We start from the raw sequence: 25,195 nt of genomic DNA, 5'->3' as shown, positions 1-25,195 counted from the left end.
TTCCCTGAGAGTTCTCGTGAACACTCTTTCATAGAAACGAGTTAAGTTCAAAGTTAAGGGAGCAACCCCAGGGCTGTAAGGATAATGTCACAGAAAGTAGGCGTCATTCACACACTGTTCCTTGTACCCACCACTGCTTGAAACTGAACACTGGATCCGTGATCTGACGTGCATTTAAGGTTTCAGTTTCAGGTAAAACTGAAAATAATGGCAGATGTTCCTATATTTCATTTGAATGGTTATTACATGAGAGTTATACTACCACCTAATTTATCAGTAAGTTTCCAAAGCATCTTCCCTGACAATGTGGTTTTTGGCAGAGCAACTTTAGCAGTAATCTCAGCTCGCAAAATAATGGCTTGCCTGCTGTCTTCTCACAACCTAGAGGTAACACTTTCAAATACACCAGCTTGCAGAGTTGAGCTCCCAGCAGGAGCAGGCGTTTTGAGCACTGTCCTGTAACCTTAGTAGATGGGTTAGCATTCCTGATCCCCTGCTCCTTCCACCCCACCCACACATACACACACATGAAAATCCTCCTTCATTATCAAATGCCCAGCAGGGGAATGACACTGAGAACCAGCAGGCTGAAAAACGGGCCCAGTCCTGATGAAGTCACTCACCGAAGGAGAAGCTGCAGGTCCTGTATGAGCCACAGCTGACACCAGGCTGGGACTGCAGCGGCTCAGGGGAGTATTTCTGCCCACTGCCACGGTAGGGAGCAGGAGTTTGCTGAAAGCTGTAACTCACCAGCTAGTTCTGGGAAGCCCGCGTGCACCAGCTCTTCGTACAGGTGCTTGACCGGCGTGGCCTGTGTCACCAGGGCCCCGTGCAGCCAGATGAGCAGAGCCCTGTGGCCGTGCTCACGGAAGCTCTCCTCCCCTGCGTCAAGCGCAGAAGGACCAATGCTGACATCTCCTCATTGTAAACTCAGTGCTAACTGAATTTCTGTGTGACTGTGGTTCCACGCTCATTCCTCCACCGGCAGCTGTTAGGTGAGAAGCCCAGTGGATGAAAGCCCCTTCCAGTCCCCTCACTGGTACTTCTAGGGACACCAGAGATTGCAGTCACGTGCCTGCCGTGCCTGACAGACCAGTTACGGATGAGAGATTTAATAGCTGTGTCCCTGGCTCAGTAGGGAAGGACAGTCTTAGAGAGATACGGAGCTTTTTTTCCTTCAGTGTTCAGATGGCACTGCTTAAGTCCAGCACTCTCACACTTAAAGTGCACATTTCCCCTGAGCGTCTTGTCAGAATGGAGATTCTGGTTCGGTCAGTCTGGGGTGAGGATCTGCATGTCTAGTAAACTCCCGTGTCCTGCTGCTACTGCTGGGGCCCGTTAACCACACCCTGCACAGCCAGCTCGTACCATCCTGCTGCTCCAGCTTCAAGGAAACTCCTCCCGTGGAAGCCTGCAGTCCCCGGGCCAGGCCAGGACTTCTCACCCCTGAGAAGAGCTGGGGGAAGTGCTGGGGTACGGAGATGGGAAGCCATTGCCACTCCCTGCTGGAGTTCACAGTTACAGACCCCGGACGGGCTCTGACAGGCTCTGAGCTCTACCAGATGCCGCGATGAGGAGGGCCTGCGCTCTGGGGAGGATGCCTGCTGCACGGACTGCTAGAGGGGCAGGCGTTTGTTGGGTCAGCGAACTGCATGCATTAAAAACATACTCGTAGGTGAATCCAGTTCCTTTGTCTTGCCTTGACCAGACTAATTTTTCTTAAATACCATCATCAATGTGCCACTCCTTTGCTCAGAGGCCCACCAAACTCGTTGGTGCCAAAAGCTTAACCCTGGGTTACAAGGGAATTCATTGGACTATGAATGTTACTGTTACCACACCAGCTAGGTTACCAGCTCCATCAAACATGCACCATGGCTTACAGAGCCGATGTGTCCCTCACCGGGCACAGCTCAACACCCCTAGGCACTCCCTCATTCGTGAATGAGACACTTCCAACTCCCCTTCTCCTGATGACAAGTCCTCTGAAGGCACACTGTATTTCCAAATCATTGTTTTTAGGTCAAGAGAGATTTCCAGAAAGCAACTCCATCTTTCTAAAAACTTCACAGGACACTATATGCCTGGTTAGCAACAAGGAGAAATCGTAATACAAAAGAAATCTTTTTTAGAAACTTTTTAGTCAATATTCAACATTTTCAATGTACTATCTTCCATTTTTTCACATGGAAATGTATCCTTAGAATGAGCCATAAAAAGTGCCATAGTCTACTTGTGTGTGTGGTGTAAGCAGCATGTGCCCATGGGCAGTGGCTCTGCTCTCTCCAATCCCCGGCCACCAGTAATGTGAATCACCCACCCCATCCCCCCCAGGCATGGGACTCGTTCACATCTCATGACAGACGTGTAAGGACAGCCCTCTGAGCAGAAAGTTTTGCCAATAAAAGTGTTTGTTTCTTTGTCTTTAATGCTAATTAATTGATAATACAAACAAACTTTCTATATTTCCTAGGTTTGGATTAAATCATAAAAAAGCAAAGCTAAGGACTCCAGTTGACCCAGCCTCACTAACAGCTGGAGTCTGGCTGAAACAATTCCATGACTTGGAATCCTCCAACCAAGACAGTCATCAATTTGCGTCCTCCACATCTCTCATGGCACAGCAGGTCTCACCAAGGCCAGGTCCCACAAGAACCTCTTGCCCCAGGCGTGGTTTAAGGGATTCCTCTCTGGAGTGGAAGCCCTAACCAGTGAGCCTTTTGTTAGGGAATGGACCCATTCACCCCAGGACAATCTCAAGGAACTCGAGAAGCCAGGAGTGAGAAGCCGACTGTTAAATCCTGGCTTCCTTGGTGCCCAATTCACTTAATTTCCTGTTAGGCTAAAATGCCACCTTTTAACATGGCTCAGTAAAAGTAATCACCCTTTGCAAACCTCAGTCTCCTGCAAATTCCTGTGAGTACTGGCAGTCTCAAGGTCCTCAGTCACCTTTGTGGTCCTAAACTAACTGTCCCCACTCCTGGGCCCCTGCCATCTGCCCCTTATTGTAAGCCCAGGGCACCCACGTGGAAGACATGCGTCGGGAAGGAGGGCTCTTTTAACACCGATGCCGCCTGCCCACCTCGCCGGGCCGTGCTCACCTGCCCACTGCTCCTCGATGGCTCTGATCTGGGCGTCTGTAAAGTGCCACGAACGGGCCTGCCTCTGCCACTCACTGGCCTTCAGCTGATGGTAAGCCAGGTCCCAGAGGAGACTGCGAATGTGCCTGGTCTCCGGACTGTGGTCTTGCTTGAATGTCAGAGTAAAGCTGGTGGGTGGGTCCCTGACGTTCTCCCCACGCTCCTAGGTTGAAGGTAACAGTAACAGATGATGTCAGACATTTTCTACCTGTTGCCTTATTTCAGAGGATATTCGTATGTATTTTTTCAGATAGAACCCCTACAGTGGTAACCGCAACTATGTTTTCAATATTGTAGCTGGATCCTTTTTGTCATCTAAGACAGAGGCAGATGTCTGAAATGAGAAGCCGGAGTACTGTCCGTCTGACACAGGAGATGTGAGGGATTTTGCTGTGCTGCATCCCGTGCCTCTATCTCAGCCTGCTGGCCACCCCAACAGAAAACGGAGGGGGTGCCTTGGCTAAGGAAATGTCACAGTAACAAATGCATCTTTAAAGCCCTTACTTTCTTCCGATATCCCTTTCCCTTCCTTTGGGTGTTTGGTTTTCTTGTATCAAAGTTTCAGGGAGCCGAGACTGAATGTACTCTTTTTTAGACCCCATAGCTGGTCCTTCACTTCGTCCTGCTCTCTGGTGAGTGTGGGGAGAGCAAATGAGGAGCCTAACTCTGGGGCCAAGGACTGGAGAGGACAGGGGTCCATGTCACTTTGTATGAACAGCAGTGCAGCCAGGCTCAGCCCAACACCACCATGCCTTAACTGATTCTTGTTTTCTGATTTTTTAAAGGTTCCTTTTGAACTTTTTTTAAGAATCCACCAGAGTCCTACAGAATCCAACCCAAAAAACTGGAGAAAATCTCAAAGTGAAGGTGGGTGTCATGCCTTCCTAGTGCTGCACCTGTCAGGCACATGTCAAGCTCCAGACAAGCCTCCCTCCGGAGGTGCCAATCAGTTAGGGACACGCAGCTCACACAGCCCACCTAGAGGCCTGGTGCTTCCCATCTATTCTCATCTTTCATTTACATAAAAGTGGATCTTAATGAAAGATAAGATCCTGCTGGGGCAGGAAGTGCACTAAAGGGTATGGGGACCTGGTTTTCAAGACCCGTGAGGAGAACGTGGTGGGGCTTGTGCCTCAGCCCCCATCACGGATCAGCCCGCACCCTTCACAGCATCAGCAATCTCCTCCAGAGGGTCTACCAACTCCTGGGAAACTTGGTCAAGGGCAAGGGGAAGGCTTTCTCTAGCATCTGGACTTTGTGCACAGAAGTTGGGAAACGAATGAGAGGTGTGAATTTCCCATAATTGTTTCAAGGCCTAGAATGCAGGGTCGTGTCCACCCCAAGCTCGCACTACTCCCCCAGTGCCCGGCTCCCGGGAAATCCTAAGAGAGGTCAGGCTGAGAGTAGGGGCGCCCAACAAGCTTGGGAGCTGCAGGCACTGTACTTTCCCTTTTCTCCTCATTCCATCTCCTGGAAGTGTTCCATCCAGGAATATCAAAGCCCCAGACACCACCAACTAAAGGGAGGAGTACAAAATGCCTCTGCTTTCGGCTCTGCATCATAGCATTTTTATTTCTTTGAGAATCATGCAAGGTTTGTACATTCTAGGATTGGGCTAGGCAGTCCCTTCAGGCTTCCATAGTGAAGGGCCAGGGACTTTGAAAGCCCAGGTTTTTTTCAACAGTCAGAAGAAGAATTAATAGCTTGCCCACAAAGCACTGAACAATTTGCAGGAATAATATAAGCCTGGACTAGTTGACATTAAAATACCATAAGCCAGTGATTCCTTTCATAACTATGTAAGTTTAAAAAGCTAAAGCTCTAAACATTCTTAGAAACAATGAACAGTACATATATATATAAATTTAAAAAAATATGTGCAGTATGTTGTATATATGTATTTACATGCAACATATTGTCTATGTGCAGTCAAATTGTAACAATTCTACCTAACAAAACTGAAAAATGAAAAAAAATAGCATAAGCTGGATTTTAGGAAGCTCCCATTTGCCTCTGAACCGCTGAATTTAATGACAGATGATGGGGTGGCTAGGCAGATAGATAAACGGATATGAGAGAGGAAATTTCAATCACCTCTTCAGTCTTTTCATTAGGAACCATTTTATATTAGGCCAGAATATAAACTTATTTAATAACAAAGAGAATTTTAAATAACAACAATAAATGCATTTTTTGCATTGTTGAAAACATACCCTTTAAGAAGCTTTTTAACAATATATATTAAAAAACAAATCTTCCTCCCATTCCAGACCGCAGGTTCCCAGCTGTCACCAGGGTTAACAACTCTGCACATTTCTGGGAGTCTACTTCAGCTATATTTATGCATTATTTATGATTTTCAAAGTTCATCTAACTCTCACATCTTAAAGATTTGTTAGGAAAGAAGGCTTATTCATCTCTTAAAATGCTAACAGGCATTAAAAATAGAACCAATGAATATTCCAACTTTTTAGAGAAAATGTGAAAACTACAATATAAAGAGCTAGAGAAAAGATGGAACTTGGGTAAGTCATCCTCAGTAAAATACAATGATGATCTTAGAAAATGAGAATGAGGCTAAGACAAGGACAAAGAGGCAAAAGGAGAAGGAGTAGAAATCAGAGGAGAAGGAAGGAGGAGATGAAACAGAACTCTAGGCGTCAAATGTTATTTGGTTTAATTTTGTTTTACAGGCAAGTAAGAAAAGTTTGCAGAGATCAGTGTGACCTTTCAAATGATCCACATATACCAGGACTACTGAGCCAATTAAATAGGACTGCGAGCAAGGAGGCAAATCGAGCATTTTGCCTCAAGGATTTAAGGGAAATTTCCCAGGACTGGCGAATTAGACAGTCATCTGGGCTCGGGGCTCCTCAGGGGTAGACAGGTGAGGGACTAGGACCTAGATTCTGGCTCGAGCCTATTGGACCAGGGCGGACATCAGCCTAGGATGACAACGCCTACTAGAAATGGAGGGTGGTATCTGGTAAAGAAACTGAGCCTTGGAGGGGAGGGCGGTCTACTGAGAAGCTGCGTGAGAGGCAGCTGTCACAGGGAGTATTAATGAAGGCAGGCAAGGAATGTCTTGGAGGCAGGTTTTGTATTCTCAGGATGAATAGGGTTTTGGTGGCTGTCACAGAATGCCTGAGTGCTGAGGAGCCAGCACAGGGCTGTGTGGAAAACCGCAGAACTGTAAATATGAACTTCCTTACCACTCAGCAGAATGTGGGTCTGGGAGCTTCCAGAAGGGACCGCAGCCAGAGGCTGTGTGACAGCGGGCACAGCCGGGAGCCAACCCCCGGGGCACGCACGCCCGGCTGTTCAGAGCCGACGTGGACTGGCCTGCTTGGCCCAGACACATGCAGTTCTGACCACTGGTGCTGACAAAGGAAGGGGAGGATGAGAGGCAGCTGTTCACACCATGAATGGGACAGCACAGGACAGAAGGGACAGTTATAACTGCTCTGACCAGGGCCGTGCCCACTAGAGCAGAAGAAAGAACTACACGGACCTCACACTGCTCAGGAGAAAAGGGGGTGCAGAAGAGGACCCTGCTGAGCTGCAGTCGTCCTTCCTCACCTCTCTCCAGGCGCAGTAGCGCTCGGCTTTAATGAGCATGTCCACAACGAGGCTGTGGTTGCTCCTGGCGGCCAGGGCCAGGGCAGTCTTCCCGTGCTAAAAGTCAAAAGTGACAGCGTCAGGCAATGGGGCCTACCAGTTAGGAGCTCTCGCTTTGGAGCAAGGGGGCCTGGGTTCAAATCCTTACCCTCCTGCTTCCTTGCAGGGCGAAACTGGGCCCGTCCCCAGCTTCACTGAGTCTCAAGAACTACCCCTGTGTAGTGGTGAGGGGTAAGTGATAATGCACACAGGGCCCTTGGGACTGTGTGTGGCACGTGGTAATTGCCCAAGAGACACTAGATATTGATGGTGTCTGGTGCTGTGTCAGCCGGGCAGGAGGAAGGATTTGGGCTTAGGGACCCACCATCAACAGGTGATGTTTTACACACATGCTATCAATGAGAACCCAAGCATTTCTCCAAGACTGGTGGGGGTCTCCCTGGCTCACTGCACTGGGAAGTCCTCAGCAAGTAAATAACAGCATCACACATTTTTCTCCTCCAAAGGCTGACTCCACCTATGCCGGCAGAGGCTTTAGTCAAGGTCGTATGTCCCCTTCCCCTCTCCCAATTGCCTTTTCTTCCACAGGAAGAGACCTCCTGATTTTAGCTGGCCACTGGACACCCCGAACATTTCCTAGCCTCCCTTAACCTTGGCTATGTGAACTAACTTATGGCCAATGGTATGTAAATGGAAGCAGCACATGCAACTTCTGGGAAGTATCTTTAAAGAGAGGAGGGATGTCATTCCCCTTCTTTCTCTCCTCCTCCTTGAGTGGAATGCTGCATGATGGCAGGAGCCTCAACAGCAACTTTAGACCAGGAAGTGACACCATGTGCTGAGGAGGGTGCAGTAATGAGACAGAAAAGAGCTGGATCTTATTCGGAATAGTATCAATAATGGTAAAACTACACAGTACAGAATTCAGCTCACTGGACTCTGATCCAGAATTTTTTCCTATGATTTCATACCACCTCTAAACAAAGATGAGGGGTTGGAATCCTAACCAAATGGAATTACCAGTAAGGGCTATTCTGGATATAATCTGGGGCATGAGTGGTCTGGAGCCCATGTAATACTTTGTACAAATTACAAAAACTGTACCTTTGGCAAGGTGGATACAGCTCAAAGCTACAGCACACAGCTTTGCAAGCAGTGTCTCCCAGATTTCATGCAGTGCACAAGCTATACATCTATACATTTTTTTCCCAAGCAAAAGATGATGGTTTTCATTTGTTTTTCAAATGACCCATGAAGAATCTACTCAAGAATCCTGAAGATAATTAATGAATGCTCAGAGATAACCCCAGGAGAAGTTCCAATCTTTGAAGCCCATGTTTCCATGCGAAGGGATCTAGAAATTTATCCCAGTAACTGTCACATGGCTGAGTATCTGTGAGGTTAAACTCCCACCAATTCAAATGATTTGACTGTTAGTCCAGTCACTAGGACCCAGGTGATCTTGAAAATTAGGGCTGAAAGTAATCAGATTCCAATCAAAAGAGACAGTAATGAAATTAGGAAGAACTGCACTTTTCAGGCATTTAGCAAGCCTCTAATTGTATGTTATCTAAATTCTGGCTTGTAAAGCCATTTGAATCACCATAATTAGCCTATTTTGGGAAGGCAGCTTTCTGAGAGCCAGAGGTTTCAAGCTCCTAGAGAAACCTTCCCAGGCAGTGTAGCTGGAACAGAAACCTAAATACTTGTGCTGGTGAGGGTGGGTGGCCCTCGGGGGGCTTTGTGACGCCTCAGGCCCAGAGGACAGGGGGAGTCAACTTTACACCAAACCTTCCTTTTTCCCCATCCAGATCTTAATTCAGTCTTAGAAATAATCACTTATCTTTGGTAAAAACTGTGGCAGGAGGTAGAAAGGGTAGTTTTTATTCAATAATTACATATGTCCTGGGTGCCAACCAGGTGCCAAACCTGGAGAAGAACAAGGGAGGGGGAGAAGGAAGGTCTGGGGAATCAGACTGTGGAAACTGCGGCTTCTGTTTTGAAAACGGAGTCAAGTTGTAGCCCTGACATGTTCCCTGGAACATCCAGCCCCCTCACGCTGAGGACCCAACATGAGTTCTCTGCCCAGTGCTCTAGATTCTCCACTCACAAGACTGCCCTGGAGGTGCTAAGTGTTACTGAGAGAGCAGAATAAAGGACAAAAGAAAGCATGAGAAGAAACTACTCACGCTAAGTGTTAATACTAACGCTGACTGCTAAGGGACGTTACCGCTGGTGGGATTCCACCTGCGTGATGGGGTTACGGGTGGCTGGGTTTTCCCTCCCCATGCTTTGCTATGTTTTCCAAGTTGTGTTACTTTCATGATCAGAAAAAAGAAAAGAGCTCATTTAAAAAGCTGACATACAGAGAAAAGTAAAACGTGAAATGTGTGGTTCTGAATAGACCAGGAGGACGCAGGTTTGCCCTGAGAGCTAGGGGTTCGTGGAGCTGATGAACAGTGTGGGCCAACACCAGGAAGGGGAAGCTGCACCTTCTCTCTGCACGTGCTTGTCCACCTCACAGAGGAGGCGCGAGGACTGAAGTGAGATGTGCGTCTGAACGCCTGGCCACTAAGACACGGTGGGCGTCTTTCACACCTTTCAGTAAAGCTGCAACCTAACCCTCCCACGGCTGAGCCTGTGGAACTGCATCTTCTTATCAACACAACTCAGTCAAAATTGGGATGTTTCACTGACTGTCAAGAGCAAGGTTTCCCTAGTTTGTGCCCATTTCACAAAGGACACACTGACGCTGCCCCTCAAGGCTCATAGCCAGCAGGGAGGACTCAGCACCCAGCTGGGCTGAGCAGAGCGAAGGTCATGCACTCACCTTATCAACAACCTTCAGGTCACAGCCCGCCTTCAGCAGGGTCTCCACCAGTTCCACATTTCCAAGATCAGCAGCTATGTGCAAAGGGGTTTGCTGCCTCTGCCATGAGAAATTTCAAAAAGAGAATCCAAGCATGTTAAAGAGAAAAAAAAAAAAAAAAGCTTGCATAGTGAAAAGGTCAAGTGAAAGCAGAAGTGTTCTACGCAGGCAGAAGGGAAAACAGATAAGGTCACATATTTTTAAATAGGTACATCTTTTGCGAGATGCAGTTCCTATGGGGACATTCATTGTAGTGTTATTTATAACAGTGAAAAATTGGAAGTTGTATGTTTAATAAGGAAACTTATGAGATAAATTAAAGTATATCCACACACTGAAATAGTTGATAACCATTCCAAATGATTTTTTTTTTAGATGATTTCAATAGAAAGTACCTAGAGTAGTCAGGTTCATAGACACAAAGTAAAACAGTGGTTTCTGGGCAGGAGGAGTAGGAATGAGGAGTTGTTTAAGGAGTACGAAGTTTCAGGTTGGGAAGACAAAGTTCTGGAGATGGATGTGATGGTTATACACACTGTGAATGTACTTAATGCCACTAAACTGTACACATAAAAATGGTAAATTTTGTGTTATGTGTATTTCATCACAATAAAAAGTGATTTTAAAGATTTTTTTAAAATTAAAAAATGCTTAAGATGCAATATTAAAAACCTTAGGAAACAACATTATATCTAGCTGAGCTCAATTTATATATAAAAATAGAGAAAGGGAAGGAAATGTATTACTGATGTGAAGAATGATAATGTCTAGATGGAGGCGTTGGAGGTTATTTTTACTGCCTTCTTGATGCTTTTCTTTATTTTGTAAATTTCCTACATCATTTTATGTAAAGGAGTGCAAGACTTCTAACTTTTCTGGAATTATTCTTTCTGGAATAATCATTTTCCTATCAAGAGGATAAGAGTGTTTCAGAGAATTATATGAAATCACAAAAAAAATCACTCATCTTCACCTCCCACCAAAAGGAATACTGATGTGAAGACATCTCTAAAATATCAGGGCAGAAAGGAACAGTGGTTATGATTTAGCCCAAGCCCTGAATCAGAGAGAGGAAGCAACTTCCCCAGGGTAACACAGCTGGGCAATGGCATCCAGCCCACGGCTCTTCCTACTACAGCACAGGGCCAACCTGCCTGGGATGTTAACACAATTAATGTCAAAAAGCATTTATTAAAGACCCACTTTTAGATGGTGATGTGCCCCTCTGGGGGCTCATTATCTGAGATGTCGAACTTACACTGAGTGACAAACCTAACAAGGACCTATACCAATATGGATCAGAGACACAAGTGTCATACATCAAACACCCATAAAATCTCACCGCCCACACTGCTAGAAGTCTAGAAGGCAGGAAATGCACCAAAACGTTAACAAGAGTTCTCTTTCTTTGAGGGATTACAAGCAAATTGTAAGTTTTTAGCTTATTTATGTCTTCTTATTTTTACACATTCTGCGTATTCCTAATCCAACAAAAAACATACATAATAAAGTCTAGTTCTGTAACTGAGTGGCAGCCTAGTGAGCCCTCCTTCACTCAAGTGGATTAGCCGGTTCCGGTGAAATCGGAATCACACAGAGTGCTGTCCACGTGTCGAGCAAAGATTCTGCCCAGGAGGCAAGATTTGCGGCATTAACATAGTTGAATACATACATGTATTTAGTAACAAGAATTTCTTCCCCCAAACTTTTGGGATAGTAGAAGACAGGAGAGGAGGAAGGTCCCCAGGGAAGGAAGGGACGGAAGAGGAGTGAAGTCCCCATTCAGATGCGGCCCCAGTGACATCACAGGCTGGAGGTGGAGCAGACTGCAGACATCTGAGTCAGTGGCCTGGGTACAGATGAGGAAACCTGGGGGGCACAGCTGAAGCTTCTCTGGGAAGAGGCAGCCAAGAAGGAGGGAGGAGTCTCCCAAGGGTTTTTCTTCCCACTCCCAACCTCTGGAGGAGGGCAGCCCATCCCAGAGCAGGCCCTGGCTCAGACAGCGCCCACCCCCATCCTCTTTACTCCTTCACCTCAGTATTTCCATTTCCAGCCAGTGCTGGATGCCTTTGATGGGGCATTTAGTTCTGCTCCAGTGGATTGAATTCATAGTGATTTTTCTTTTAAATTCCAAGAGGTCTCTTTTGCCTTTGGGCAAAAAGATGACACATTTACTGTCTATAATATAAAAACAAAGCTTCCTTCTTGTGGAGAAGGACTCCCTAGTTAATTACAACATTTCACACTGGGGGAGTATCTTTTGATTTAATTTAGAGCCTCTGGCAATTTACCTCTGAGCTACTGTTTATCTGTCAGAAATACTGGGCCTGTTAAATGTGAACAGTTTAATAATGCAGGGGCTGAATCCCAGTTGTGTGTTTGAAAAAGACAAAATAGTGTATGCAAGTGGGAGTGGGGGTTACAGAAGAAAAATGATTAAAAAAAGAATGGGCCTATTACTCCCAGCAATCTTTAGAGCACCTTGAACCTGATTAAAACGCTCCCTAAACACATACTGCATTGAAACAAAAAAATGGACTCTCCAGGTTCTGATTTGCCCAGCTTACCTGATTTAAGACATCAATATCATGCTGTGCACTTATTAAGCTGTTCACCACTGTAATATGGTTGTTGATAACAGCTAAATGAAGAGGGGACTCCTTAGGCTGCAGAAAGAAATGAAAATTTCAAATTTAATCGATTCTTGTTTCATCATTCAGATCAAAAGGCAACTCATTCAGCAGGTGTTTCCTGATCATCTCCTGTATTCCAGCACTGCCAGGCACAGTGGCGGGCCCTTAGTTAAGTCTTTGCCATCATTTCCATCCCAAGGCTCTACAGCAAACCTGCTCACCAGCAATCAGCTTTCCCACTTTATTCATTCTGGAACTTGACAATGAGCACCTACTATGGGCCAGGCTCTTTTCAGGATGTTAGGGATCCAGTGCTGAACCTGACTGACTCTCAGGAATCTTTCCATCTAGTAAGGTAAGCAAATACTGATTTTTTTTTAAGTCACAAAATAAATATACAGTTTGTCGGGGGAGGGTAGAGCTCAGTGGTAGAGTGCATGCTTAGCAGGCACGAGGTCCTGGGTTCAATCCCCAGTACCTCCATTAAAAAAATTAATCAAGGATACCCCCCCAAAATAAATATACATTTACAAATGGTGATAAGTGCTTGGAGGAAAAGCGGAGAGTAGTATGAGAGTGTATGTGGGGTGGGCAAAGGGCCAACCTTTCTGGAGGTCAGAAAAGGCCTTCCTGAAGAACTGACATTTGAGCTTAAATATGAAGGCTAAGAAAGTATTAAACAGGCTTCACCGCAGGACTTCTCAGAGCCTTCAAAGAGCTAAAGCGCAGTGGGAATAGCCACAAGCAAGGAGCAACATTCGCGTTCAGCATTTCCCAAGTTGCTCTGATCTAAGGCCCTTTCTCCCTAGAGGCAGTTGTGGGACTAAGGCCCCCCTCACCCAGGGGCACTGCTCGTGCTCAGGCCTCCCACAGTGTGTTCACCAAGCCCTGCAGCCTGCTCCCCTTTCCTCCTTTTTTGTGGCTAAAACACCCATCTTCCAGCCACACACTCAGCCACCTCCGCTGTGGGCTTCCTACCCTGCCCAGCCCTGCCAGGCTCAGTGCCCACCGCCAGGGTCACACACACAGCCCCCTGCTGCCTCATTCCCACTGCTGCCACTGGCCCGGGGAGGCTCTAGAGAAAACGTGTCTCTGGGGGAAGAAAAGGCAGCTACGAGGGGGAAAAAGGTGAGAACACAGTTAAGGTATAAGAGGGAGCGAGGTGCCAGGCATCCGGTGGGGAGGAGGGGGCAAGGGCACAGGTAGGAAAGAGCAGGAGCGGCAGATCCAGTGAGACTATGGGGGAGCGGGAGGTGAGCTGAGAAGCAGAGCGAGTGGAGAGGGGGAGGGCAGACGCCGTGAGGACGGGTGGTGAGGACCGGGCGCAGCACTGCTCAATCGCAATAGAGGACACTACTCAGCATCAGTTACGCACATCCAGCACATTCTCCTGATGGCACTTACCACGTGCTCACATCCCCAACAGTTCACACTCTTTCAAACACTGGGCTAATAGCTTTTCATTCACAACTACCTCACAGCAGTTAGGTCTTCCATTCCCCACTTGATACAGGAGGCACAGAGGTTAAATCAGTTCCATGAGGCATCAAAACTAGGAAGTGGCAGAGATAGGATCTGAACCCAGATCTTCCTGCCTCCAACATCAGCACCAGGCTCCTTCCCAGGAAACAGGGGTAGATGGATGGAAGAGAGATGCAGTGAGTTGGCAAGGGATTCACCAGCGCCCAGAGGAGAAGGAGAAGGGCAGATGGGATGCCATGGCTGCAGACTGTCCAAGAGTGAACAAGGGAAATCAGAGAGGGGTGGGGGAGAGGGCAGTGGCAGGGGAAGCCTTTCTGTGCGGGCTGCTTCTGCTCGGGGAGACCTTTCTTTCTAGAGGTACTAAGCATGAAAGAAGAGAACATATCCCTGGTCCCAGGGACACCGACAGTGCCCTTCCCGCTGGGACCACCAGCCTTGCTGGGGCCCAGTCCCTCCTGAGAAACAGGAAGCATGCTTGGACGGACCAGGCAAGTTCAGAGCCAATTCCCCTCACGCTATTCTCTGAGAACTACCAATCATGGTTTAATCACATCCCTCCTCTCAAGTTGATACAATAAATAGTAATGGCTAAGCAGGATGAAAGAAAAAACTATTTTCTCAGGAGAACTGAAAGTAGAGTTAAAAACAGAGGAGTGCTTCTCCATTTAATTCCACCACAAAGGGCCTCTGTTAACTCTACCAAAGCCAATTAAAACTTCAAAAAACCTAAATCAGTATAAAGGACTGACTTTCCAAAGAAAAACAAGACCACTCGGTGATGGGGGAGAAAAAATAATCATTCTCCTTCTCATTTACAACAGCTTCATCATTTCCCCAGACTGATAACTTTAATACACGAATGGCATCTCTAGACACATGAGAAAGTTTAATGGCAGCAAATATAAACATTTAAAACACAAAGATTTCATTTTGTTCAGGAACTTCAGTGACTTTCTAAAATTCATCCCTCAGATCTTATTTCTCAAGAGTAAAGGTCAGTCTCCAAAAGAAGTCGGTCAGCCCTCCCCGAAAGAATCCCTCCTTGGTGAAAACCTCCTCCCCCCACCCTGCCCCCCACGTATCCGCCAAGGAGCATCTCCCGGCACAGCCAGCCTCACAGAGCCGGGACCAAAGCCCGTGTTACCGTAATAGACTCACTTCCACCTTATGGTGCAGATCAACGTTCTCACTGAGAAGAAAGCTGACAAGGGATGCGTGGCCATTCCGGGCTGCTGTCTGCAAAGCACTGATACTGAGCTGCAGGAGACAGGTGGAGAGAGAAGGCAGGGAGGGACCCCCATTAGAATCCAGCCTGCTTTCTGAAGTTCCTCACTAGTAATCAATTGATACAGTGTAATAGTACGACTTCTTAGAAAAGAAAATCCACATGTTTCTGATTATTTGGGTGGAGGGGTGGGGCTCTCTGTTGCTTCTAGGTGTCTCCCATAAAAGAGTCAAAGTCCTAGAGAAAACACATGCCTCAGGCAAGTATGAATTAAACCTGTCACCTTCTCCAGGAAGTACAAAAAGGACTAGGGCCAGTCTCCTTTCTATACACCCTACAAACCCCCTTCTTGAGCTGAAACAGCTGAATTTGGTATTGGCCTGAGGAAATGCCCCAATACTCTCCTGCCCTGACCATTTACTAGCAACCCTCCCCTTTGCAGAGACGGCCTCAAAGCAGATTTCCTCACAGTCCTTCTACTCAACCCCTTTAGTACCTCTCCTTCACTCTGCTACCAGCTGTCTCCCCGGCTCCTGCTCAAATATCCTCACTTAGTGCCCACACTAGATGGCAAAGTGCTCAGGTCAGGGTCTACTCTTCATTATCCTGCCGCCCTCCAACAGGCCTAGCATGGTGCCCTGCAATAAGACAAAGTCCAATGAATAGTTAGTGATTGATTACAGCTGGCCCCCTGTATCCACGGACTCCGCATCTGTGAATTCAATCAACCATGGATCAAAAATATTTGGAAAAAAAATTCCAGGAAGTGCCAAAAAGCAAAACTTGAATTTGCTCATGTGCTGGCAACTATTTACACAGCATTTACACAGGAGGCTGTGCCCTGTTACATGCCAATACTGTGCATTTTTATAAGGGACTTGATTTTGGTATGTGAGCCGGGTCCTGGAACCAATCCCCCGTGGATATTGAGGGACAGCTGTAATTGCAAGATTGCTACAAGGTATTTTCAGATCCTCAGTATAAGGATGCCACAGGATATTATTTTTTTCTGAAACGGCTGCATAAGTATGTGCCATCCAATCCGCTCCTCCGCAGTGTGACCCTGCCACTCCCTATCAAGCAGTGGGGTTTATCTCTTCATCCCCTTGAATTGGGGTGGACCCTGTAACTGCTCTGACTAATAGAACATGGCAGAAGTGATAGTATGCTGGTTCCAGTGTGGCCCCTAGCTGGCCCGGCGGCTTCTGCTCCCTACAACACGGAAGCCAGCTGCCACGCTGCGAAGAAGGCCAAGGCACATGCAGACGCCACATGCTGGTGCTCCGGTCAAGAGCCCCAGCTGATGGCCAACCTCAACTGCCCGGCCTGTGAGTGGGCCACTGTGGACATCCACGTAGGTAAGCCTGCAAATAACTGAAATCCTGGCCAATATCTGACTGCAACCACACAGCTGACCCAATGTTAAGAATTCCCCAGCTGAGCTCAGTCAACCCTCAGAGCCATGGAAGACAGTAATGCCACTGTGCTTTGGTTTGGTTTGTTATGAACCAACAGATAAATGGTACAAATGTTCACAGGAATGATACGCGCTCTGGCCAACTGGAGTCTAGCTTGAGCTGATACTAAATGCCTATATGACATTGAATAAGTGGCCTCTCAGGGACGGGCCTCTAAGTCTTCCTCTGTAAAAATGACACAACCACCTATATTACTAGTTTTCTATTGCTGCTAATAACAAATTACCACAAATTTAGTGCCTTAAACAATACCAATGTATTATCTCACAGGTCTGGAGGTCAGAAGTCTGAAAAAGGTCTCGCTGGGCTAAAACAAAGGCTTTTCTGCAGGCTTTAAGGAGAATCCATTTCGTTGCTTCTTTCAGTTTGTAGCAGCCACCCATATCCTCTGGCTCATGGTCCCCATCCTCCAACCTCAAAGTCAGCGATGGTATACTGAGTCCTTCTCACATCGCATCACTCTGACCTCCCTGACGGCCTCCTCCTTCTGCTTTAAAGGACCCTTGTGATTACAGTAGGCTCACCTGGATAATCCAGGCTGCTCTCACTGTAAGGTCAGATAATGAGCAATCTTAGCTTCCCCTTGCCGTGGGAACTCACATACTCACAGGTTCCGAGGACGATTATGCAAACATCTTTGGGGGCCATTATTCCACCTGCCACACCATCCTACTTCTTTCTCTCAAACAACAATACTGGGAAAATAAATGAGCGAGTAAACGTATACAGTAATCATAACGATCATTACATTCATTCCACAAAAAATTATCGAGTACTTATTATGTGTCAGGCCCTCTGTTAGATAGTTGGGGGTGGGATATGCCTAGACCGACAAGATCTCTGATGTTATACTCCAGTCGGGGTGGACGGTCAACTAATCTATAGATGGTAGACTGGTAGATCAGTAACTCAGCAGATTTAGAACAAACCCATTTATTAGATTCTAGGCGTTATTAGAAGAACAGTATCTGCTAGTGGTATGTGCTACAGTGAGAAGTAAAACAGCATGACTTTGCACTGAGTGATCAGAAAGGCTGCGTGGATAGGGTGGCATTTAGACTGAGCTTAGAATGATGGGCAGTGCTCCACAGTGGGAAGATGTGAAGCGGAAATAAGTCTGTGAGATGCCAAAGCCAGGAACCCTACAGCAGAAAGAGCTGTAGGAGTCTGTGCCATTTCACCCATGAAGCATTCCAGGTACAGTGTGTAGGGCATATAGAGTTTTTAAAAGCAAAGAAATACCTGAAATCTTAAAAAAAAAAAAATCTGTTTTAAGATACCAAAAGAAAATCATGAAATTGAAGTCAATAAATATTTAATAGACATATTCATACTTCATTGATTGTTAAATGTAATATTCATAAGATATTCATTACATTTGTAAACAATATGTAGGGTCAATTTTTTCACCTCCCTCAAATTCTCAAGTGTGCACGGAGTTCTAAGAAACCAGAGTCAATCATACATTAGGGGAGTTTATCATATGCAAATAATTGTAAAAGCACAGATAAAAATGCCTTTAAAAATAATTTACAGCAAAAAAAGATATATTTAATAGGGAATCTGGGGGCATTTACAAATATTTGGTAAGATGTCAGGGTAGGGCCTCCGGAAATACAGAGTTCTTAGGGTCTCCAGACGTCTTCACTAGACCTGGGGCGGCTGGTAAGGCCCTGAAGACATCCCGCTGCCCACACTCTGGGCAGCCACTCCCCTTAGCACAAAGAGGGGAAGCCTCCAGAGGCAGCTAATGCCATAATCTCTCTCCAGGCACTTCCGCAGAAATGACTCAGCCTTGATGCCCTTCCCTTAGTCGGGGTGGGGGCACAGGCTCCGGGAGCCCAGGGCTAATCAGTGTCAGTGCGTGAAGCATTTTCAAGACCAAACACAGTAATCAGCCCACAGATGTGGAAGCAAAATGAGTCTCACATGCCCTGGGTGTGTGTCCAGGCTGCTGGCTTCTTGCTTCAAGCTGCCCGTTTCCCTGGGGTCTTCAATGAGTGGGACGGAGACAGGTGTGGACAGCAGTCGGGGTTCTGAGGCTGCTGATCCAGGAAGTGTGCTAATGAGACTCAAGATAATACAAAAGCTGAAAAATGAACTCAAGACAATTTCCAGGCTGCCTGGATGAGGTCGAGGCCATAAGGATGTGGACAACGTGGAGCCTGCCGTCCTAGCAGGGTGGGGAGAACGTGAGCATGTGAAAGCCATTAGAAAGCAAATCCCCTCTGAGGGCCAAATAATTAAAGGGAGTGACGGAGGGAGGGCACAGAGCAACGCAGTGAGCTGACAGGAGTGAGCCCAGGAGGATCCTGCTAATGAGGGAGGCCTTTCCAGGGACTCCTTCCAGGGTGGCTGCAGACCCGGGGCTGAGAGGCACCCAGGCAATGACAGAAAAACAGCACCGCTCTCCATATCCTGAATATTTCCTGGGCCCCATGAATTCTTAACGTTGCTTTCACTTATTGCCTGAATAACCTTGCAGCATCAGTGGAATCACCTCACACTAGCTTCATTTTCTATTTTCTCTTGCAAACTTGTCCATTTTTTTACAAATTTTATACAGTGACAAACACATGTACAAACACATACTGTCTTTTCAATTAGTGTTCTATCATGAATGAATATTTTTCTATATGGCGGTATATTTAGTATTTATCATAATAGAAATAGGTTCACCAAACTTTTTTTAGCCTTCCCTGACCTTTTGTTGCCCTTATAGGTTATATCTAATTCTTGGCTATCGGTGGTAACTTTAACATCTATCCTAAAACACAGAGCTTCCCCCGCTTTTAGATTATCACCTTAACATAATTTCCCAAACATGGATGAATAGGAAGAGACAAATTGCTTTTCAAACGGGTTAAATAAGCGTACACTCCTGCGAGCAGAATACAAGGATATAAAACATTCCCGGTTTGGGACTTCATTCTTAATTCTAGTGTTTAACTTTACACTTTTTGAAAAGGAACTGTGTATACACACTGTGCTAATATGGTGAGATCTCCAAGATAGATAGATGCATAGATACTGGCAAGTAAAAAAACCAACGTGCAGAGCAGTATATACATATGTGAACAGGTGTGTATTTAAATGTACGTATATGTATGCATACATAGAGATGGTGAGCTACCTACCATTTATGTGGGGTCAGTAAGTATATGTGCATGTGTTTAACCACATTTTCCAAGTGACTGCACTGGAAAATTCCTGCAAGATTAAATCAACTATTAATAATATTAGTTCTGAGGAAATGAAATTGAGATGCGGAGTTGGAATAAAATATTTTTCATCATATACCCTTTGGTACTATTCAGATTTTTTGTTATTTTCCTTCTAATTTAAAATTAATTAGAAAAATAGAAAAAGAAAGTAAAACCATTTGAAGACAAGGCTATTCAGCACTTAGAATCTCAGGCTCTGAGCTCGAATCCTTGCACTTTCATTGAATGGCTGTATGATCCTGGATGAGTTCCTTGCCTTTTCTAAATTCTAGTTTTCTCATCTGAAAAATGAAAATAAGTGTCAAAGGATCTTAGCACCAAACTATTTTGTATTTAAAAGAAGGCACCATCCTGTCTTCTTCAGGCTCCAGACTGACCACTTGGGTTTTCACACAGTACATTAATATTTTTTCCACACCTACCATGTATAAGGTAGAAAAAGTAGGGTAGGAGTGTCTCTGTATTTGAGAATTGACAACTACCTGCTACTTTGGCCCTGTTTTCAATTATTCCTGCCCCAAATAATTAAGAATGGCATTGTTTTTGAGGAAAAGTTAATACGGGAATATCAGAGGTAAATCATTAATTCTTGTCCCAAAGTAAGCAAAAGTCAGCCCTCCAAACCCCTGACCCAGGTTCTGCACTGGCAGATTCAACCAATCACAGGTTGAATATGGTTGGTTGAAGCCTCAGATCCAGAACCACAGACAACGACTCTATTATGCCATTTTATAGAAGGGACTTGAGCATCCCAAGATTTTGGTATCCCCGGGCGGGTCCTTGAACCAAACCCCTACGATTACTGAGGGACTGGCTTCATTTTACAAAAGCCCAGCCCAGGACCAGATTACCCAAAGAACATTTCAAGTCCCCCTCCCTGTGTGAGTGAGCAGGCATGGAGCACATACTTTATTTGGAATGTTGATATCACTTCCAGCTGCCAAGAGCACTTTGCTGCATTCTTCATGACCTCCTTCAACAGCTAGGAAGAATGGTGTTTCGCCATTCTAACAAAAGGGAAAAAATAGTTAAAATTAATTGCCCCTTGGCATGGAATGAAATTACCTGAGAAACAGCATGCTTTTTCTATGTCTTTGGCGCATTACTCTTAATGGATTGCATTTATTGAGCATCTATGTGCCAACTTATACTGCCAAGATTGTATGCTTTGGCACAGTTAAACTGCACAATAGCCCTATGAGGTCAGGGTTATTATATCCATTTTATAGATAAAGAAACTAAGCCTCAGCTGAAAAGTGGCAAAGCTAATATGCAAGTCCAGCTGCTTGGCTCCAAAGCCTGCATTCTTAACTACTCTGTCATGCTGCCTCCTTTCAGGCTTTCCCTGCACCACTCATACTTTTAAGCTTTATTAATTAATCTGACAAACATTTATGAGACTCCTAGTGTTCAGCAGGCACTAGCAGGCATTGGGACTGGAAAGATGACTAGGATACAGACCCTGCCCACAAGAAGGTAACAGCCTGTTAGGAAAGATAATCACAGGAATGAGGAATTATAATGCAGTATGAAACATACAGAAATAGAAGCACAGTATGTACCAAGTACAGCTTTAACCTTTAAAACTGATTTAAAATATTGTATGTCACATACAAAAAAATGTAATACCTACCTCTGTAATCAAGTTTTCTGAAACTCACCATGATAAACACTAGTAGTATAAGGTGAGTTTAGGCCAAAACATAGAAAAGAAGGAACTGGTCTCACATAATAACTTAGAAATTTCCCCCTCCTCATGCGGATTCTTTCCTAAAAATAGTAGGAAGAAATGCAAAATTCCTTCCCCATGTCCTAACCACTTCCCACCTTGGACACTATTCTGCATTAGGGTAAGTTCAGAAAGCTTTACTCACAGCCAATTAGGTACGAACAATCATGTCAAAAGGAACAAAAGAACCCAGGACCAATGATCCTATCCTACCAAGATGGAAAAGTCGTATTGTGGCTGCTTCACCTGGGTGCCTGGGACAGCCCTCTGCTACAAAGTCATCTGACTTCTTGCTTTCCAGGAAAAGAGATGCCAAAAGGCAAACCCCAGTGGAAAAATTTTTGCAAAAATTGTGAAGGAAAGAATCCATGTCTTTAATCTATATCAGGAGCCTAATAAACATTCATATCGTTGACCCAGCAATCCTACCTCGAAGAATATACTCAAAGGAAACAGTGAAGAATACAGACTAAAGTTTACATACAAGGAAGCCCGTGACAGCATCACTTTAATAATAAAAACTGAACAAAACCTAAACGTCCAAGTGCTAAAGAACAGTTCAATGAATTCTGGGCAGCCACTAAAAGTACACATGAATAGGAACACAAAGAAAACTGGAAGGAAAATACATCCGATGTTTCAATGTAGAGAAAATATGAGAATTGCCATTTATGTTTATTTTTATCTCAATCTTTAAAATTTACTTCTCTGGCATGTTTCATAATATATTAATTTAATTATAAATGTACATGTGATTAGGTCCATGTGAGTTTCTTTACTGGTATGAGTTTGCTACCAAGAATGTTTGGAGACCACTGCTGCAGAGCATAGTCCCGTGAGTCACTCCAACTGGTCTGGCAAGAACCTATGTAAAGAAACGGAGGCAGCCCAACGCTGTGTGAACACTGTGGACCTTATCCAAAAGGCTAATATTATCACTAGATACTTGACTTTGTGCAAATGAGACCTATCATAATCTGCAGTTACACTTTGTTGGACTTTATGGCTTTTCCCCAGTGTGCCCTGACTCAAAAATAGCTAAAGGGTGGATGAAATCCAAGCGCACACATTCCAGTGGTAAAGCATGAAAACAGCAGGGCAAGAACGACTAGAGCTTTAAGTTAAATCCTGTGACTATCGGACTGGATCTCTGTATCGATTTGCGAAGGGCAATCACGCTGAAGATTTACCCTAGGTGATTCATGGTCTTTTTGAGTTTCCCACACATCATTCATAACTTTTATTCAAGAAGACCAAACTCCCGAGAATCTTCCTTAAGATTAAACCAATTCAACCTGATCATCACAATGCCAGATGGTCACACACATAAAAATAAACAAATGAAGGCTCTATTTTTGTCCCTGATCCTCAGCTGAAAGTCTGGCTTACATTCTCCCAGGAACTGGAAGAGAAAAAAGGAGGATGACAACGCTATATACCACTGATTCCGATGACAACCATGATCCCACTTACTGCACAACATGACACCAGTGATAACAACGGATACGACTTGTTACACACTTAGCCCATGCCAGGCACTCTTCCCTGTACTAAGGGTGCAGCGCAGCCTTTCATTTTAAACCTCATCATGGCCTTATGAGGCTATTTGACAGATGAGGAAACTGAGGCTCCGGGGGACCAAGTAACATGCCCACGATCATCCAGCCGGAGTGATGGAGCCAGGATCAGACCCAAGTAGTCGGAGCCCTGCTTTTCATCTGTGTGTGCCCCAGTCCAGGGATGCATGGGACCAGGCTAATGGGCCTCTGTGGTCCAAAGGGAATACTGACTTTTCCCAGGCATCACACATGTCCACTTTGAGAGCCTTCAGTCTTCATTATGTTGCCCTATGGCTACATTGTGGCTATTCTGATGGTCATAATTCACCAACTCTAGGTCAGATACTGCTTCTCTTGCTAACATATCTGAGATCAGGATGTAGCTCACAATCTCAGCCCAGCAGGTAGCAGACATGACACAGTTGTCATCGTTTGTGATGTGCATTAAACCAGAATCCGTGTCAGTGGCTTAGAAGAAAATCTCAGGAACTACAGCGAGGCAGCCTTTGAAGAAACACTGCCTCACAAGCGCCCTTGAAGGCACAGAAGGGAAAATGTTGTTGGGAAAGGCAAGGACATCAAGACTCTGAGTAAGAAAGTGATTTAGAAGAATTGAACTCAATGTGTGAAGTACACGAATACTTAACCAGCTTGCCTCGCTTATCTGTTCCTCTACATGGGTGTGATAAAAAAAAAAAAATTCTAAGATGAAAATCTAAAAACTCTTTCAATAGGTATAAAATATTCTAACTGAAAAGAAAGCTTTTTTGTGTGTCATAGTTTAATTGGCAGCATTATTTTTTCTTAGTGTTACATAAAACAATGATGTGCCCTACAAGCAATGGTGTCTTACATTAAGTGATTATGATATTACTTCTAGAAGTATCTCTCAGGAGAGGTGTCAGGTTAGAATTTATCAGAACGTTGAACTATGAGGTCCAAGAGGACTCCCTTGCCTGAGTTTCCAAAGAGCCAGCCCCACAGGCACTGACCCAGAGGTTAAAAGGTGACTCACAAGTCTGCCTCCACAGCCACAGCTTCTCCACTGAACCCCAGGCCCAGTTTCTATCTCCCTGCTGCCCCCCACCTGAATATACCCCCTCATCCCGGATGCCTCAGAGTGAGCCCATCCAAACCCGCATTACCGACCTCGTTCACCCTCTCCTCCCCTGTGCTGCACAGCTCAGGGATGGTACCCGACCCTCCCACAGTCCAAGCCAGAGAGCTGGGGGTCAGAAAGTCTTCCCTCTCCCTCATCCCTGGACACAAGCCTCTGCCCTGTTTGCTGCCTGTGACAGGCTCTCCGGAGCTCGGGCTTCAGCCACATCCGTGGTCACCTGACTGAGACTCCCCACCTCCAGCCCCTCCAAGCACCAATCCCCCCTTCAAACCACTCTGACAGCTACCTGCCTGCACCCAAGATGGATCCCACCCCTGTTTGCTGCTTAAAACCCTTCAAGTTCTCTACTGCCAACAAGCTAGAGCCAAACCCTCCTCCTGGTAAGCACCACCTTTCATCATCTCTCTCCCATGGTCCACTGAGCAGCCACCTTTCCTGGCCCACCCACCCTTCATTCCTGCCACCCCACAGCTCGTCTTTCCCAGGACAACATCGTGCTCTTTCTCGCCTTGGTTCCTTTACACGGGCTCTTCCCTTGTCTGGAATACTCTACCCTTGTGCCTGTTCCAATGCCCAGACCCAGACAATATACCACCCCCTCTGTGAAGCCTGGGTATTTTCCTCTGTGTTCCCACAGTACAGTGTACATACATCTATAATGGCATTTAGCCCAGTACATGAATTTTTTTTATGACCTTCTTGCCCTGTAGGCTTCTAGAATAAGAATACACAGTCTACCTAGCATAGAGCACATATTAAATAGCTCCTGGAGGTATGGGTGGAATAAATGAATGGGTTAACAAATGAACTTCTGTGGGATACTTTAAAGAAAAAATAGGAATCTTTTAGCATCACATTGTACACCCTGTGGCACTAACATTTTTGTTTGCTTCCTTTTCCTTTCTTGAAAGCTGTTCCTCCCACCTTTCCACTTTTGAGCCTCACTGTCCTCCTGTAATGAGCACCTCCACATACCTCATTGGTCTCATTTACTTCTTGCCACTGGGTGAGCAGCACCCAGACTGCAGGGCTGTGACCATTCTTTGCTGCGAGGTGCAGGGCAGCGTTCCCCTCCTGCAACACAGACACACCCACGGTAGATTCCACTGCAGCAAGGA

At 45.6% G+C, this 25,195-nt stretch overlaps 1 protein-coding gene across 14 annotated transcripts in view; it reads right to left on the bottom strand.

Annotated features, from left to right (window-relative positions):
• The window catches only part of ANKDD1B (ankyrin repeat and death domain containing 1B), a 65,170-nt gene that overhangs the window by 9,728 nt on the left and 30,247 nt on the right, over positions 1–25,195 (bottom strand). For 8 of the 14 annotated variants that reach the window (XR_004317765.1, XM_032474372.1, XM_032474356.1 and 5 more), the window contains 8 exons: positions 25,053–25,151; positions 20,578–20,676; positions 14,901–14,999; positions 12,195–12,293; positions 9,589–9,687; positions 6,720–6,815; positions 3,102–3,303; positions 751–882 (listed from right to left, as the gene is read on the bottom strand). Coding sequence is in view for 12 of the 14 variants with exons in the window: in XM_032474372.1 (XP_032330263.1) it covers positions 751–882; positions 3,102–3,303; positions 6,720–6,815; positions 9,589–9,687; positions 12,195–12,293; positions 14,901–14,999; positions 20,578–20,676; positions 25,053–25,151 (925 nt within the window). In the remaining 2 variants the exon portion in view is untranslated. Of the gene's footprint in view, positions 1–750; positions 989–3,101; positions 3,304–6,719; positions 6,816–9,588; positions 9,688–12,194; positions 12,294–14,900; positions 15,000–20,577; positions 20,677–25,052; positions 25,152–25,195 lie in introns of those variants that run through there. The other 6 variants (XR_004317775.1, XM_032474397.1, XM_032474388.1 and 3 more) reach the window with 4 other exon arrangements.

The sequence above is a fragment of the Camelus ferus genome, chromosome 3, assembly GCF_009834535.1.
Source record: "Camelus ferus isolate YT-003-E chromosome 3, BCGSAC_Cfer_1.0, whole genome shotgun sequence".
Lineage (NCBI taxonomy): Eukaryota > Metazoa > Chordata > Mammalia > Artiodactyla > Camelidae > Camelus > Camelus ferus.
This window is presented reverse-complemented; position numbering and strand designations above follow the sequence as displayed.